The 14629-nt window shown below is 37.2% G+C and overlaps 1 protein-coding gene across 1 annotated transcript in view; it reads left to right on the top strand.

The window, feature by feature from the left end:
* The window catches only part of DNAH5 (dynein axonemal heavy chain 5), a 160875-nt gene extending 155706 nt beyond the window's left edge, over positions 1-5169 (top strand). Inside the window, exons 77-79 of the mRNA XM_075142467.1 lie at positions 1156-1308; positions 3229-3460; positions 4924-5169. Of these exons, the coding sequence (XP_074998568.1) occupies positions 1156-1308; positions 3229-3460; positions 4924-5075 (537 nt within the window). The 3' untranslated portion in view covers positions 5076-5169. The remainder of the gene's footprint in view (positions 1-1155; positions 1309-3228; positions 3461-4923) is intronic.
* The last annotated feature ends 9460 nt before the right edge of the window (positions 5170-14629 follow it).

Below are 14629 nucleotides of genomic sequence, written 5' to 3'. Positions count from 1 at the left end.
GTGGCATATTGGCAGGATAAAAAGCTAGAGAGAAGAAAATAATTTAAAATGTGACGATGGATTTTAAAAAATAGCACCCACACTAGTGGACTACAATGTTGCTATTCTTTGAGATTAAGACTTGTAGTTGTAGAATCACAGAATAGTAGAGGCTGCAAGGGACCTCTGGAGACAGTCGAGTTTAACCCCACTTCTGAAAGCAGGGTCAATTAGAGCGGGTTTCCCAGAACTCTCCAGAAGCGAGAATCCACAACCTCTCTGGGCAACCTGTTCCAGTGTTTGATCACCCTCACAGTAAAAAACAACCAAACAACCACAAACCAACCAAACAAAAAAATTCTTAAGTTTAAATGGAGTTTCCCACATTTCGTCTTGTGCCCATTGCGTCTTCTCCTGTCACTGACAAGGATCTGGCTCCATCTTCTTCCATTCTCCATGGATGAGGTATAAACATTGACAGTATCTCCTCTGAGCCTTGTCTTCTCCAGGCTAAAAAATCCCATCTCTCTCAGCCTCTCCCCATAGAAATTGTTTTCAGGGACAACTAGAGCTGTTTATGGCAACTGATGGAAAGAAAAATGGTGATTTTTTTTGGTGTTTTTGTTTGCTTGTTTTTTTTTATTGACAAAGTGTTTTCTTGGTACAAAATCTACACCAAAGCAGATGCTTCACAGCACAAGTGTGATACAACTATTCAAAGAGAAAAATAATTATAAATCTTTATATAGTCCAAGCTCAATTTTCCTTAGCTTTTTTCAGAAAAAGCAGAATAGTTTTGGCAGAAATCCTGTTATCTCGATGCATTGACCTTGGCTTTAGAAAGACATGTAGACAATATTTCTTCCTAGTTCACACAACTGTCTAATTTTGCAAAAAAGTCATAAAATGGACAATTACCACAGGGAGCACTAAGCATGTGTAAATGGAATGGTAGGCATGAATTTGAACAGAGCAAGAATTTGCTTCAGGTTTCAGTGGGATGCAACGTATATCTATCAGGTTAAAAGTTAAGATATGAAAATGAGTTTTAAATATGCTTTGCTAATATTATGTTGTTTACTACCTTGTGAGGAATTACCTTTTGTTGACATGAATATGATGTTTTAAAACTGTTGAATAAAATTAAAAAACAAACACGCTGTTTACTATTTTTAGGCATCTTGGGTTTCCAGTACACTTGGTTTCTGGTTTACTGAGCTTCTAGAAAGAAACCACCAATTTTACAATTGGATTTTTGAAAGCCGACCAAACTGCTTCTGGATGACAGGGTTTTTTAATCCTCAAGGATTTTTAACTGCAATGAGGCAGGTAAATTGTGTTTAAAGTCTCACTCTGCTTATTCTTTGATATACTTTTTAAAAAAAAAAGTATATTGTGTGATGAAGGCTGAGTTATACATATGGCTCCATCATGTCAGCAGGGAAGACTGCATAACTGTCTAACATTTCCTGAGTGAAGTGTTCTTTCTCTGCACATACTTTTTCAGTACATCAACCACTCATGTGTTAAAATATATTTCCTGCTTTGATCCGAGCCCCATGTATGTAGGGGTTACCTTACAACATTATTAAGGTAGACTGGGGAAGTAATGTCTCATGTTACCATTGAGATATTCCTGAGAAGAGGTGTTAAGCCCATGAGTTTATTTTCCTTTTTTCCCCTCCCTTTTAGTCTTGTTCAGTACTTACCTGGCTGGAGACTTGCCAGAAAAGCTATTCAGAATTAGTCTTAAATTACACTTCTCCAGTTCAGTAGCTGATTCAGTCTCTCTTTATGAAGTGGGAAAGTGTTTTCTTTATTAATGCATACTAAGTATGAAGTTTGATGTATTTTTTAACGTGTGTATCTCTGTCGACTCGGTGATTGTGTTGGTTGCTCAGCATGCTAGTTGCATTTGACAAGTGAGCTACTTTTTACTTTAAAAGGAGGCAATCAATACCTATGTTGGTTGGCATAAAGGGACACATTGGAGACAATAATTGACTGGAAACTGTAAAGTTGGGAAAGAATACTCAGGTGGGAATCCAATGGGACCTCAGACAAAAGCTAACTTGTGGAGGAGAGAATGAAGATTTGCAGAGAAGGAAAATCTTCGCTCTTGCTCTGAGGTCTGGGTAGTGTAATCTTTGGCTATCAAACTGAAGTTCTAATTGGTGACCTATTTCTACTAAAATTGCAGGCATATAGCCTTGGAATTATATAACAAGATATTTCTTTGAGTAAACAGTCCTAAACTGGAATTTTCTTTTGGATCTAAGCTTGTGGAAAGGGTTTAGTAGCAGGATCTGAAACAGTTCGAATCTGCACAACTTTTCTGGTTCCCTAACAAGAGGATGTGGGTACATAACAACCTAGTGTCCCCAGTAAAAATGAAAGAGACTTTCTGGGCTTTGCTATATGGTGGAACTAATAGAAATGAGAAAGATGAAGAGCCAGAATGATTATTGAACTATAGCCCTTCTGCTCTTTTAAGGCAGCTAATTATCTGCAGTATGGGACAAACATTAATTCCAATTACTTCAAACAAAGATCTTGGAAAACGTTTACAAGACCAGGATAAAACTTAGGTCTGGCATAACTTAATAGCATGAGATAGTAAGGGATTGGGAAAGATAAAGGAGTGTTGTCCAGTGCACTAACAACTGACTAAATTTGAATTCTATGTTGACTCTTAAGCATGTCTATCTCCAAGAATTCTCTAGGTTTTTTGCAGTCTCTTTATGTAGCTTTAAAGCTGAGTGAGATATTACTAACAATACAGTTAATGAAGAGTATAGGTACAGGAAAAGGAAGGTAACCCCAGAAAATATGCAGCAAATTAAGCATTTTGCTTTTGTCATTGGAATTGTTTTACTTAGCACATGCAGTTAATGTTTTCTCATCTCATGAAAACTGTGAAATTTTCATATTCGCAAGAGCCAGTTACCATTAGCATTCAGTGGTTGTGTTACTTGGTATGGACTTACGATATTGTATATAATAATAAGATTGCAAATCAAATATAGTGGATAAAGTACTGAAAGCTTTCTTGTAGTACCATGCCATCACTAGCGTAGAGAGAAGTCAAACTGCTGTAAACATGGTTATCGTAAAAAGTTAATTTTTTTGTATTGAAGAGAATAAGTTGTGACCATACAAATATGTTTCTAATAAATGCTTGGAAAAAATGGCTCTGTGCCATGTACATGTAAAAATGTAACCTCCATACTTTCGTCTATTTTTCGGCAGGAAATAACAAGGGCTAACAAAGGATGGGCTCTTGACAGTGTAATGCTGTGCAATGAGGTCACTAAATGGATGAAGGATGATATCGCAAGCCCTCCTTTGGAAGGTGTCTATGTGTATGGGCTGTATTTGGAAGGAGCTGGTTGGGACAGAAGAAACATGAGACTGACAGAATCTAAGCCCAAGGCGCTCTTCGAGATGATGCCAGTTATAAGGATATATGCAGAGAATAACAGTAAGTAACTGTATTGTAAAGGATGTTATTTTGATAGAATTCAATGTAACTTTTTATTCAACTGCATGGAAGTCTTTTGGGCTTTAGGGATTTCATGAGGCTGTCGCTATTCACTGTATACATATGAATCTTTTTCAACAGTGGAGACTTCCCTGTCTTCCATATAAAATGAGCTTTCAGCCTTCCTTGGTAATTGATAATAAGCACTTTTTTCCCTTATATTTAGATAGGTCTCTACCTTCTGGTCTTAATGGTGTTAATAACTTTTTAAACCCATTGCAGATGAGCTGTTCTCTGCCTCCTCTGACAAACATACTTACATTCAGTCTTCCATTGACAATATGTGTCCTGGATTGAGAAGATCAACATTTATATACATAAACTCTGTAAACTCCATAGCCTCTGTAACCTAAACCCAAATAACCTCTTTCCCACATCCCAAAAACCAATGTAATTTTTAGAGATATATATATATATAACTTGCATAAGTATGTATACACAACATATATATATATATATATAACATGTCTGTCGTATATAAGGTATTTATAGATAACGTGTTATGTATGTAACATGTATATTTATAGAAATGCTTTTTTTTTTTTTCTGGACAAGGCTATGTTTGAGCTAACAGAAGCAAATAAGAGGTGGAGTAAGGTGGTGGAAGATATTTTGTCTTTGAGGCAGAAAAGGACTGTAAGAATGGAAAGGAAACTTAGGGGGCTGAAGAACAGTGCTGTTTTGTGAAAATGTATAATTTCGGTTAATGTGGGGGGTTTTTGCATATAAAATAGAAAATGCTGTTGAATAGGGATGCAAAATAGGATAGGACTATGCACTGTTGAATGTGAAACTGGAAATTTTTGTTGAACAGCATTCCACCTCCAAAAGCAAAGCCTGCTTACATGCTGTTTTGTCAGGATTTTGTGCAGCTAATCTTTTATAAGAGGTATGATCACCGTGAAAGCAGCCAAGATGCTGCATAATGAACACTGAAGTATTACGCACAACTAGACTACTGTTCTAGTTCTGCAGTGAAGAAGTTGACAATTTATACTCTGAAATACTAAATGCATTTCAAAACAGGTTGTTCAAAATAGGGCATTTTTTATTTTGACACATTAATTATATATTGATAAGAAGTAATGTTCAGTGGGCAGATTGAACCAATAATAATGCTAATCATGCTAGAGTGTCCATTTACATTTCTTGCTACATCCAGTTCCGAGGTGCTGATGTTAAATCTTAAACCTACAGGAATTTCAAGCCATATGTGGCCTTCAGCTGGCAATAACACAGCAGCGAACAGTGTGAGAATCGAGTAAGAGTTTTCTTTGGTGGTGATGGAGAGCTGCGTGCTATTGAACTTTGATTCAGTTTTACATTTGCCTTATGCCCAATCCCTTAGGGCCCTGGTTTTTCAATCTAGTTTCATTGGTTTTATGTCTCTTCTGTCTTCTCAGCTTCAAAAGATCCACGTCTGTATTCATGTCCAGTCTACAAAAAGACCATTCGAACAGATATGAATTACATTGCTGCTATGGATCTTAAAACCCTTCAGCCTCCAGAGCACTGGGTACTGCGTGGGGTAGCACTTCTGTGTGATGTCAAGTAATGTTAAAAAAAAGATTTCTAAGAGTTCTTTTCTGTTTTTAAATGTAAACATCAGTATGTAGTTAGCTATACAATGGATCATTTCTAAAAATATATTTTCTAAGACATAAAGTCCATTATGGTATTTTTAGAAAATTGTTCTCAATAAACCTCTACAATAGGCTTATAAATGCTAAATCTTAAAGTGATATTAAATTTGGTAAATAGATTGAAGTACTGCCTTTGATCTCTTGCAAATCATAACAAATATTTAGTGTTTGTATCTCACTGTTGTGTGCTTAATTTTACCTTGAATAAAGATTGACTTGAACGTTGTTACTTTTCAGTGGTAAATATGCTCATATCAGAGCTTACCTTCAAGTAGCTAAATGCAAAGCTGCTTTGTGTGTGTGTGTGTGTATCTATGCAAAGCTAAGCCCAGTTGCTCATTCATATTAGTTAATATCCCTCAAGATTATGTTCCAAGATTTATCTCCTAGCTGATAGTTTCTAGTGTGCTTGCTGTCTAAATAAGGAAGGTGAGACTGGAAAAATGTCACACCTGTTTCACCACTTGGAGAACAATTTCATTGTGTTACATAGGAAAGCAAGCATTTGACAGCTGCCAGAATTCCTTACTATCTGGTTCATGACTTATAAATATGTAATGGATAGGAAGAAAATAGTTCCATAAGAACGCTTGGATATTTTTTCATGTGCTAGTACGCCAGATTTGAGTCAATCTTCATCAAGGTTATTATTTTTATGACATCAATTTTAGCTTTGTGTCTGCTCTAATTTTGCAATGTTGTGATCTTATATATTGGGGTTTTGGGTTTTTTTTTCCTGTCTCCTTTTTTACTTACGTGCTGCGGTCTCAGATAGATAGGAAACTTTCCACATGGGAATCCACCTTAAAAGAGATATGTTAGCAGCTCCATTTAGTTGAACACTATTGGCTTCACATATCAAGCACACTTATTTAATCATCAAAAAGCCAGTGTATTTTTGTTGCTGAGTCCAATAGGTCATGTATCTTAGTGGTCCACTAGTCATTCACTATAACAGGTGCTGCAGAAGAGGAAGCAGAAAGAACCACTATTTCTGATGCATCTGTCATACATAAATGCTGCAACGGAGAAGCTGTTTTCAATTTTATGTCAAATAAATACATGGAATTTGAAGGGTGCATTAATTAGTTTATTAAATAAACATGCTAAATATATCTCTTGCCTAAAGCCAATATTTAAAAAAATAAAAAATTTTATTAGAAGACAGAATAATTGTCTTTGTATTTTAGTGGAGACTTCAGCATTCATTTCTACAGTCAAACCAGTTATGAAACTTAGGTGGAACATTGATTCTGTTTGAAACTTTAGTTGTAGAGGTCCTTCCATTGTCTTTCCATCTTAGAATTATTCTCTTTTTTCTTTTAAATAACTCACAGTGAAACAAATGAAATGTATGAAAATCTCCTTTAGGAAATATTTTTAATTTGGACATGGCAATAAATAAATATAAGATGGGAGGGTTGAATTGTTCTTTACTGGACCTTGGACCGCCATACTCAGACTTCCAGGAGATCCTCCAGATGCTCACTGGAGTTGCTGTGGACTTTCACAGACCTTCCTCTCTCAAGGAGATGCACATACTTTGTCCTTGTGCAAGTCATTTACACTGAGAATTTTCTAGCCACGTACACTTCAAAAGCCGCCTTTCAAACAGTGGATTTATTGTACCATTATTGCTGTAGACACAGTGGAGATGTGGTAATTCTCAGTGAGTGAACTGTGCACATTTTTTTCAGAGTGATTTTCTGTGAGGGTGGTGGGGAAATATGTACACACTGGCGATCCTAGTTATGCCAAAAACTGCTAGATCAGCGAAGCGATTGATGTTGGCAGTCACTGTTATTTCTGTTCTGTTAGCTCCGTTTCTTAAGAGGTTTCGCATTGGCTCTTTAGGTGTCTGCAAAACCACCAGCAGGAATGGAATGATGAGGCATGGGAAAATTCAGTGAAAAGCTCTTTTGAAATGCAGTGTCATGTCAGGGGCCAGAGTGCGTAACCCTGCTCTCCCAGGGGCTTTGCTGCCTGGGCTGGGGGACAACTTGGTGCGGCTGGAACTGGACCTGCCTCAGTACTACAGACTTGCCTGGCAATCACTGATCTGTGGCAGACTCTGGTTACCCTCCTCAGATCAGGCCCTGCCTTGCTGACTCAACTTTCTGGCGTGACCTCAGACGTGCCGCGTTATTACAGCCTCACCTGGCAGTCACTGGTATGTTAGCTAACCCTGGCTGCCGTCATGGACCTGCTCTGCTTTACTGTTTGGGTGCCGTGGGACTGTGCCCTTGTCAGAGAGCGCCTCGCCCTGCCCACCCGCCTGCGACTCTTGGCTCCCAGCTCCACTTTCCTTTCCCAGCAGCCTGCCCTTGCTGTTCCCTGACATATGGCTTCAAACAGGTGAAAAATGGAACTGTTTCTTGTTCATCTTCATAGCAGAAGTGGGTAATAGAATGTTTCTGTGGAAAGGAGTATCAATAAAATAACCAGCCCTGACATATTATAGAACTGGATGTGCTTTCTCCGCGTTCGGCTCTGCTATTGGTACTGAATGGATTACTCAAGAAAAAACATTCACAGACATCAATTGTGCTGTTATTAAGCGTGCAGCACTATAAATTTGAGCGTCTGGAAAAATGCAGGATTACAGGAGGTATTCCCTTCTTTTCTTTCTGATATTTGGCATGATAAATACATGTATTTTGGAGAATATTTAAAAACAAATGTTATACAAATTTCTCTTAGAAATTAATGGTAAAATAACTTTCTGAAAAAGGTGGTGATATTACAGCTTCATCAGAATCCTATGAAATTCCTCATAAATTTTCTAAGTATTTTAAAAGAAGAAACCTAATCTTGCAAATATACGCTATGCTGTGTAGGTTATACTACACAGAAAGACCTTGTCTTCCGAGCTTCTCTTCAGAAATACTTTTTTCCCTGAGCTCTATGCCTACATTCATACTTTTTAGCTCATAGGTCACTCACATTGAACTTTTTGTTCTCACTGTTGTGATTTGTTCCACTTTCAGAGATTATAAGGAAGAAGCAAAAGCCAAGTTTTTATCACAGTAGGCATACAATTCCAAATTAACAGTAAGTACAGTTGTCATCATAGCAAAGGATTTTTTTAAACCCAAAGTACATTGTTATGGTATATGTACAAACTGGATTATAGAGAAAGTATTTCTCATTCTGAACTATCCTTCATTAAATTCTTTTGATAATGAAATCAATATTGAAGAAAGTTCAATTTTTCTCTATTATGTGGTTTTTTTCTTCATTCCTTTCTTGGACAGTTATCCTGTTCTAATTACCTGGAGCTGGACATACAAAGTGGCTTCCTAATGAATCTTGAAATAGATCTTGACTAGTGCTCGTATACAACATTTTAATTTTTAACTATCACGTTTGCGTTGCATAAACATTATAGGTGTATACAAATATCTTTTAGAACATATACAAGGCTTAAAAAAACAATGCTGCAGAGATGGATTTATATGAGACAAGTTGCTTATCAGTTGTGTAAAATTAAAGGTCTGTTAAACAGATTAAGAAAAAACACATAGTTTTTGATATGTCTGTGGATCCCAAGATGTACCATTTACTGGAGCTTCTGGCATCTTTTAATTTGCAATATGCAGCTTTCCCTCAAACTTTTCCAACTACTATACTACCTTTTTCTATACCTTTTGTTCTTATAATAAAGTTAAAACATCCAGTGTAAGGGGTAATGTATTATGTGTGTCTGTATATTAATATGGAAAAAGGAAAATGAAAATCTGGGCTTTTAAAACTAAACAGCGAATACATGTTGCCAATCTCAATTTGCCTGTGAAGACTGCACATAGAAATAGAAATTTCTTGGTATTTACTTGCATATTCAATCTTTTAAACAAATATCCAAACCAAAGAAGAACTATTGAACCAACACTAGAAAAGCTGGCAGAAGAAAGAGTGGGAAGAACAACATGGTTAAAATATTTTTCAGTTAGAGCTATTATTTGAAATGGATACTGCCCTTTAACTTTTTAGTGAAGCTATTACTTGCATTGCAATCACTCTGAGAACTGAAGTGGTTATTTTAGTTTTTGCTGTCAGAGGGTCTGAGATATCCTACTTTGGCAAAAAACCCAACAGATGTTTGACTGCTGATGTAAAAATGTTTTTTTTTTTTTTTCAAAGGTGCTACCTTAGAACAAGAAAATTTACATAAAAAAAAGAAGAGTTAGGAAACTGTAACCTTCTGTGAAAAGAGCTTAACATGGTTTAACAGAAGGCAGTGTAACTTGTTAAGATACTGTTTTTACATGAATTGCCTGCAAATAACTGAAAGTTTTCAATTTCTTGTTAAACCGCCACAAGAATGGCAGCCAATAGATATAGCTCCTCCTCCAAAGCCTCGCTCCCACCAACCTGCATAACTTGAGGTGTATTCTTTTGAGAAAAACGTACCCTGGAATATCTTTTCCTGTTAACTGACCTTACTATATCATACATCACATTATGCTTTCCTCTATTTAAGTTGAATTAGTTCTTATCTACCTTGTTTGCTCTGAGTGAACTGCAATTCCAGCAAATTAATAGTAGATTAGTTTGGGAAGGGCACTGTAAGTGGTTCATCTTATCTTTCCGTTTCTTTTCTAATCTGATCAATATGTACTTGGAAAGTAAGTGTTGACTGATGATGAAGCCCGTTAGCACTGTATAAGACTGTGACAAGAGTGTGTGTGCAAAGAATGTCTAGACATGCTTTGTCAAATGTGTTCAATACATCTCCCTTTTCTGAGTCGTCATTTGCAAAAAATCTACTCCTTTGTGTTAACTTTCAGTAATTAAAGGGGGCTTATAAGAAAGATGGGGACAAACTTTTTAGCAGGGCCTATAGTGACAGGACAAGGCGGAATGGTTTTAAACTAAAAGAGGGCAGATTCAGACTAGATATAAGAAAGAAATTTTTTACAATGAGGGTGGTGAAACACTGGAACAGGTTGCCCAGAGGGGCGGTAGATGCCCCATCCCTGGAAACGTTCAAGTCGGGTTGGACGGGGCTCTGAGCAACCTGATCTAGTTGAAGATGTCCCTGCCTACGGCAGAGGGGTTGGACTAGATGGCCTTTAAAGGTCCCTTCCAACCCAAACCGTTCTGTGATTTTATAACTTGCATAAATCAATATTGTTTCAATTAAAATGTTTTGCACAAAATGTGCAGATGAGAAAAAAATAATAATCATTGTAACCAAAGCTCAAATAACTTTGTGCCTTCAAAGAAAAATATTTACTTCATTTCACGCATAAAATAAGTTGCTTTGCATTTCTTCTTGACACTACGTTGTGGAATAATAAAGCTCAAAAACGTAGATCATAGAAAAGTTACGTGTTGAGTTTTCATTTTAAGCATTTAGAAGATATTTTATCATTCTGGAAAGAAGTAAGCCAATAAAGAAGCAACTTTTGCAAAGAAAAAAGATAAATCACTGAACACTTGAAGTATGTTTTCCTTTTAGCATTTTGGTCTCCAAATTCTGCATAGTAATCCTTACTTCCCAAGGGCAAATAAAGCTGTTCTTTATTCTTCCAAAGCAAGACGTGTCAGGTGAGTTATGTTTGAAGTTCAGTATGTTTGTTATTCGGATAAAGTGAAAAGCCAATTAAGAAATACATGATCAATGCATAACAGGAGAAATTTCACAATAGGAGGAGGTATGACAGAACATAATGGAAATTAAATCCTTATGAAGAAAAATGCTGGTTGGTGATCTTTGGATTGCAAAAATTTGATCAATTGGTGTTAGTGTTACACTGTGTTTTGTCAGCACAATAAAAATTATGCTTCATCCCTGCATACTGAGTAAGAAATTTAATACTGAGTTGAGCTTTGTTTTTACGCAGGTTTGAGCGAGTCTCCTCCTTTTTTATCCTTTAAAAAAAATTAAAAAGGTAATAATAATGCTAGAGGAGCTAGCTGTTTTCACTGGATGAGCAGTGGTTTCTGATCTCTGTTATACTAAAATGGCCAGATGGAAAACCAGGCCCTGGAAATATCCAACCCACGTGTTTGGTGTATGAAGTCTTGTACAGCCAGAGATCTTCTCAGAATACTACTTCATGACTATGACACTCCTTTGCACTATGTGTTGAATGAGTTCTTTGAGAAGAAGAAAAAGGAATGGGGAAAAATGGAAGGGGGAGGGCCATGTGAGAAAGTTGAGGTGGATCAGAATCGCCTCAATATTTTATTGTACATTCTATTTATTGAATTAGTTTTAGTTTAGGGGAAATGCTCTTTAGGTCTATTACTTGTAATTAGGGATGTTAGTTGTGGTATCACAGAATGCTTGAGTTGGAAGGGACCTCTGGAGGTCATCTGGTCCACCCCCCTGCTCAAGCAGGGTCACCTAGAGCAGGCTGCCTAGGACCGTGTCCAGGCAGCTTTTGAATGTCTCCAAGGAGGGAGACTCCACAACCTCTCTGGGCAACCTGTGCCAGTGCTTGGTCACCCTCACAGCCAAAAAGTGTTTCCTGATATTCAGAGGGAACCTCCTGTGTTACAGTTTGTGCCCATCGCCTCTGGTCCTGTCACTGGGCACCACTGAAAAGAGCCTGGCTCCATCTTCTTTGCACCCTCCCTTCAGGTATTTACATACATTAATAAGACCCCCCCTCAGCCTTCTCTTCTCCAGGCTGAACACTCCCTGCTCTCTCAGACTTACCTTATGGGATAGATGCTCCAGTCCCTTCATCACCTTTGTGACCCTTCGCTGGACTCTCTCCAGTATCTCTGTAGATTTATTTATGGCAGATTTCTTTTACAAGAGTCGGCATACATTTGGTTCCTAACTATGCATGTGTTACAAGAGCATGTATTTTAAATACAACTGGCTTCCTATTCCAGTTTTTGTACTGTTGTGCTTTTACCAGAAGCATTTACTTGAATCAAAAACGTATTCTGTATGAAAAGGCAATGTGCCTGCCTCTTTAATCTGGTTAAGGCATTGCTGGTTGGCTGCGTTGTAATTAAAATTGGTAAATGTTCTAATGTATTTTTTTGATATAAAATTGAAATACATTACTTTGTCCCTAATGCCACCTGTGTATTGAACTTCAGAACAGTTACTGAGACTGGCAATATGTTATGCAGGTGCTGGATGTAAGGCATGTATAGTGTACTCCTGCTTTTCTCAGACTAAAAAGGAAAGTTTCAGGCATATATTGTGTTTTCAATTATCGTATCAAATCTTTAAGAATTCTGTTACCATTCCAAATTGTCTTGATGGCTTGATTGCGTGGTAGATTCACAATGCCTATGGCAATACCGAAAGCGGCAGCATTTATCAGTTTATGTTGAGGAACTGGGGGCATCTGGAATTTGGATGCAGTTCTCAGTGAATTTAGTCACACCGGTTTTGTTTCTTTTTCTAGTATCGGTGCATTGGGAATATGGAAATCAGGTACGTTCCAAGGATTAAATTGTTGGTATTTGCAAAAGGCTCTGGCAGTGAAAAGCATAGAAAGAGTACAAACGTCTATTTTTGGACAGTTCAGGGCTTTGGTGCATGGGACTGTATCTCACACCTTGTGGGCTTTACAAGCCAAGCTATGGCATTGGGACAGTGGACAAAAAACGTCTTCGTGCTTTTTCTCAGGAAGAAATTGTTCCTTGCATTAAGTGGGGATAAGAGAGATCTGAGGAGGGATCAAGACAATCGAAATGAGAACAGAGCAGTTTCTGCCAGTCATCTAAACAAGGTTAAGGCTAAGGGGTGAAAGCTTTTGAAATAAAAGCAGCTCTGCTCCTGAACTTTTTTGGTAAAATAATCTTGCCTGGTCTGTTTCTCTTCCCACTTTCTTTTTTTTTTCAGTGGGAATATATTATTTCCTTGATTATACTATTTAAAGCCCATAATTATTGTTGTAAAGGGTAAATGTAGGAGTAATAATTTTAGATATATCTATTACAATTAATACACATCTTAGTGAATGACATATTAAATGGTCCACTTTTTTTCATTAACTAATAACATTGACTAATTATACCTAACTAATTAACTAATAACAATAACTAACTAATAACAATTAGTTAACTAATAACATTAACTAATAACATTAGTTATTAACTACTCGCTTGGGGTGGGGTGAGAAGCAGAAAAGGCCTTGGCTCTGTGCAAGCACTGCTCAGCAGTAAGGAAAACACCCCTGTGTTATCCACACTGTTTCCAGCACAAATCCAAAACATAGCCTCATGCTAGCTAATATGAAGAAAATTAACTCTATCCCAGCCAAAACCAGCACACCATGTATTTCAGAAAGACTGATACTAAGTTCTTTTAGGGAAACCTGAAGATTCCTGACCAGCAGCTCTCAAGAAACTAAGTTACACGAGAGTTGGTAGCAGTATGTGTTCTCCCATCTTTTATGCAAGACTAATGATCATGACCTCTTGGAGACGTTTTTCAGGGAAGCAAAATGTGATCTTATTCATCATTGTTATCACAGGTAGTCAGCACTTAGGTTCAGTTGTTCAATTTCTATTTAAAACAGGAGGTTGATTTTTTTTTTTTTTTAAAATTGCTTTTCTGTCCATTGTAAGTTGCAGAATTCCTTGACATGAATTCCAGAAAATGATTTATCACCTAACTGATGCCTGTGTCCTAGGCAATATTAAGCCACTTCAGCGAAGCTGAGAATCTCGTGTGACATTGCCATTCTCCCAAACTAAGCCAAGGATAAAGCGGCATGTTTATACCATTGTAATGATAGGATTAGATTGGAATTAATTTTGAGGCAATAATAAGGAGTTGCTTGTAGTTTATATTTTACATTAAAAACAAACAACAAAGGAGCCGTTAACTGGAAGTTACAGGCATTGAGATGTCCCAGTTAACTATGTGAGGCACAAAAAGGAAAAGATTGAAGTCACAACCAGTGGCAAGTTTCTTTGAGTCAGTCATCCTTGTAAAAGGTATTTTGGCTGGGAGGGAAAGACTTTGACCATTACTTCTTTTCATTGTGTTTCTTTTCCCTTTCTCCTCTTTACCATCTTTCCACATTTTTACATCTCATTAGTATTACAGTGTTCTCTGAGTTGAAATACGATTCAGCACTCTGCTGAATCACAGACATGGCCGTATAAAATATTTCACTGCAAGAGGAATGAAAAAAACAGCTGCTCTGTTACCACCTCTCTTTTTCTAGGAGCTTCTGTGCCTGAAGCTGTTCGAGCCGAGGCTCACTAGGTGTCAGCAAAGTAGTCCAGAAAAAAGCTTTTTCTCTGAGAATTAAAAAAGAAAGTGCCAGTTAAAACTTCATGCATGTAGCAGAAATTTTAAAGCATATTAGGTTGCTGTTTCGGTTCAAGTTAACCTAACCTAGAAAACCAGTGTTATTGTGCTTTCCATAACGCTAGCCCTGTTTTATTTCATAGTCAAACTGCTTTCCGTACATAGAAAGTATTATCTGTGTGTCTAGGGAACAGTGACTGCTGTATTTCACACAGTAAATGAGAAAGACTA

This window comes from Calonectris borealis, chromosome 2, assembly GCF_964195595.1.
Source record: "Calonectris borealis chromosome 2, bCalBor7.hap1.2, whole genome shotgun sequence".
NCBI classification, from domain to species: domain Eukaryota; kingdom Metazoa; phylum Chordata; class Aves; order Procellariiformes; family Procellariidae; genus Calonectris; species Calonectris borealis.
The sequence above is the reverse complement of the archived record's forward strand: the minus strand, read 5'-3'. Positions and strand labels throughout refer to the sequence as shown.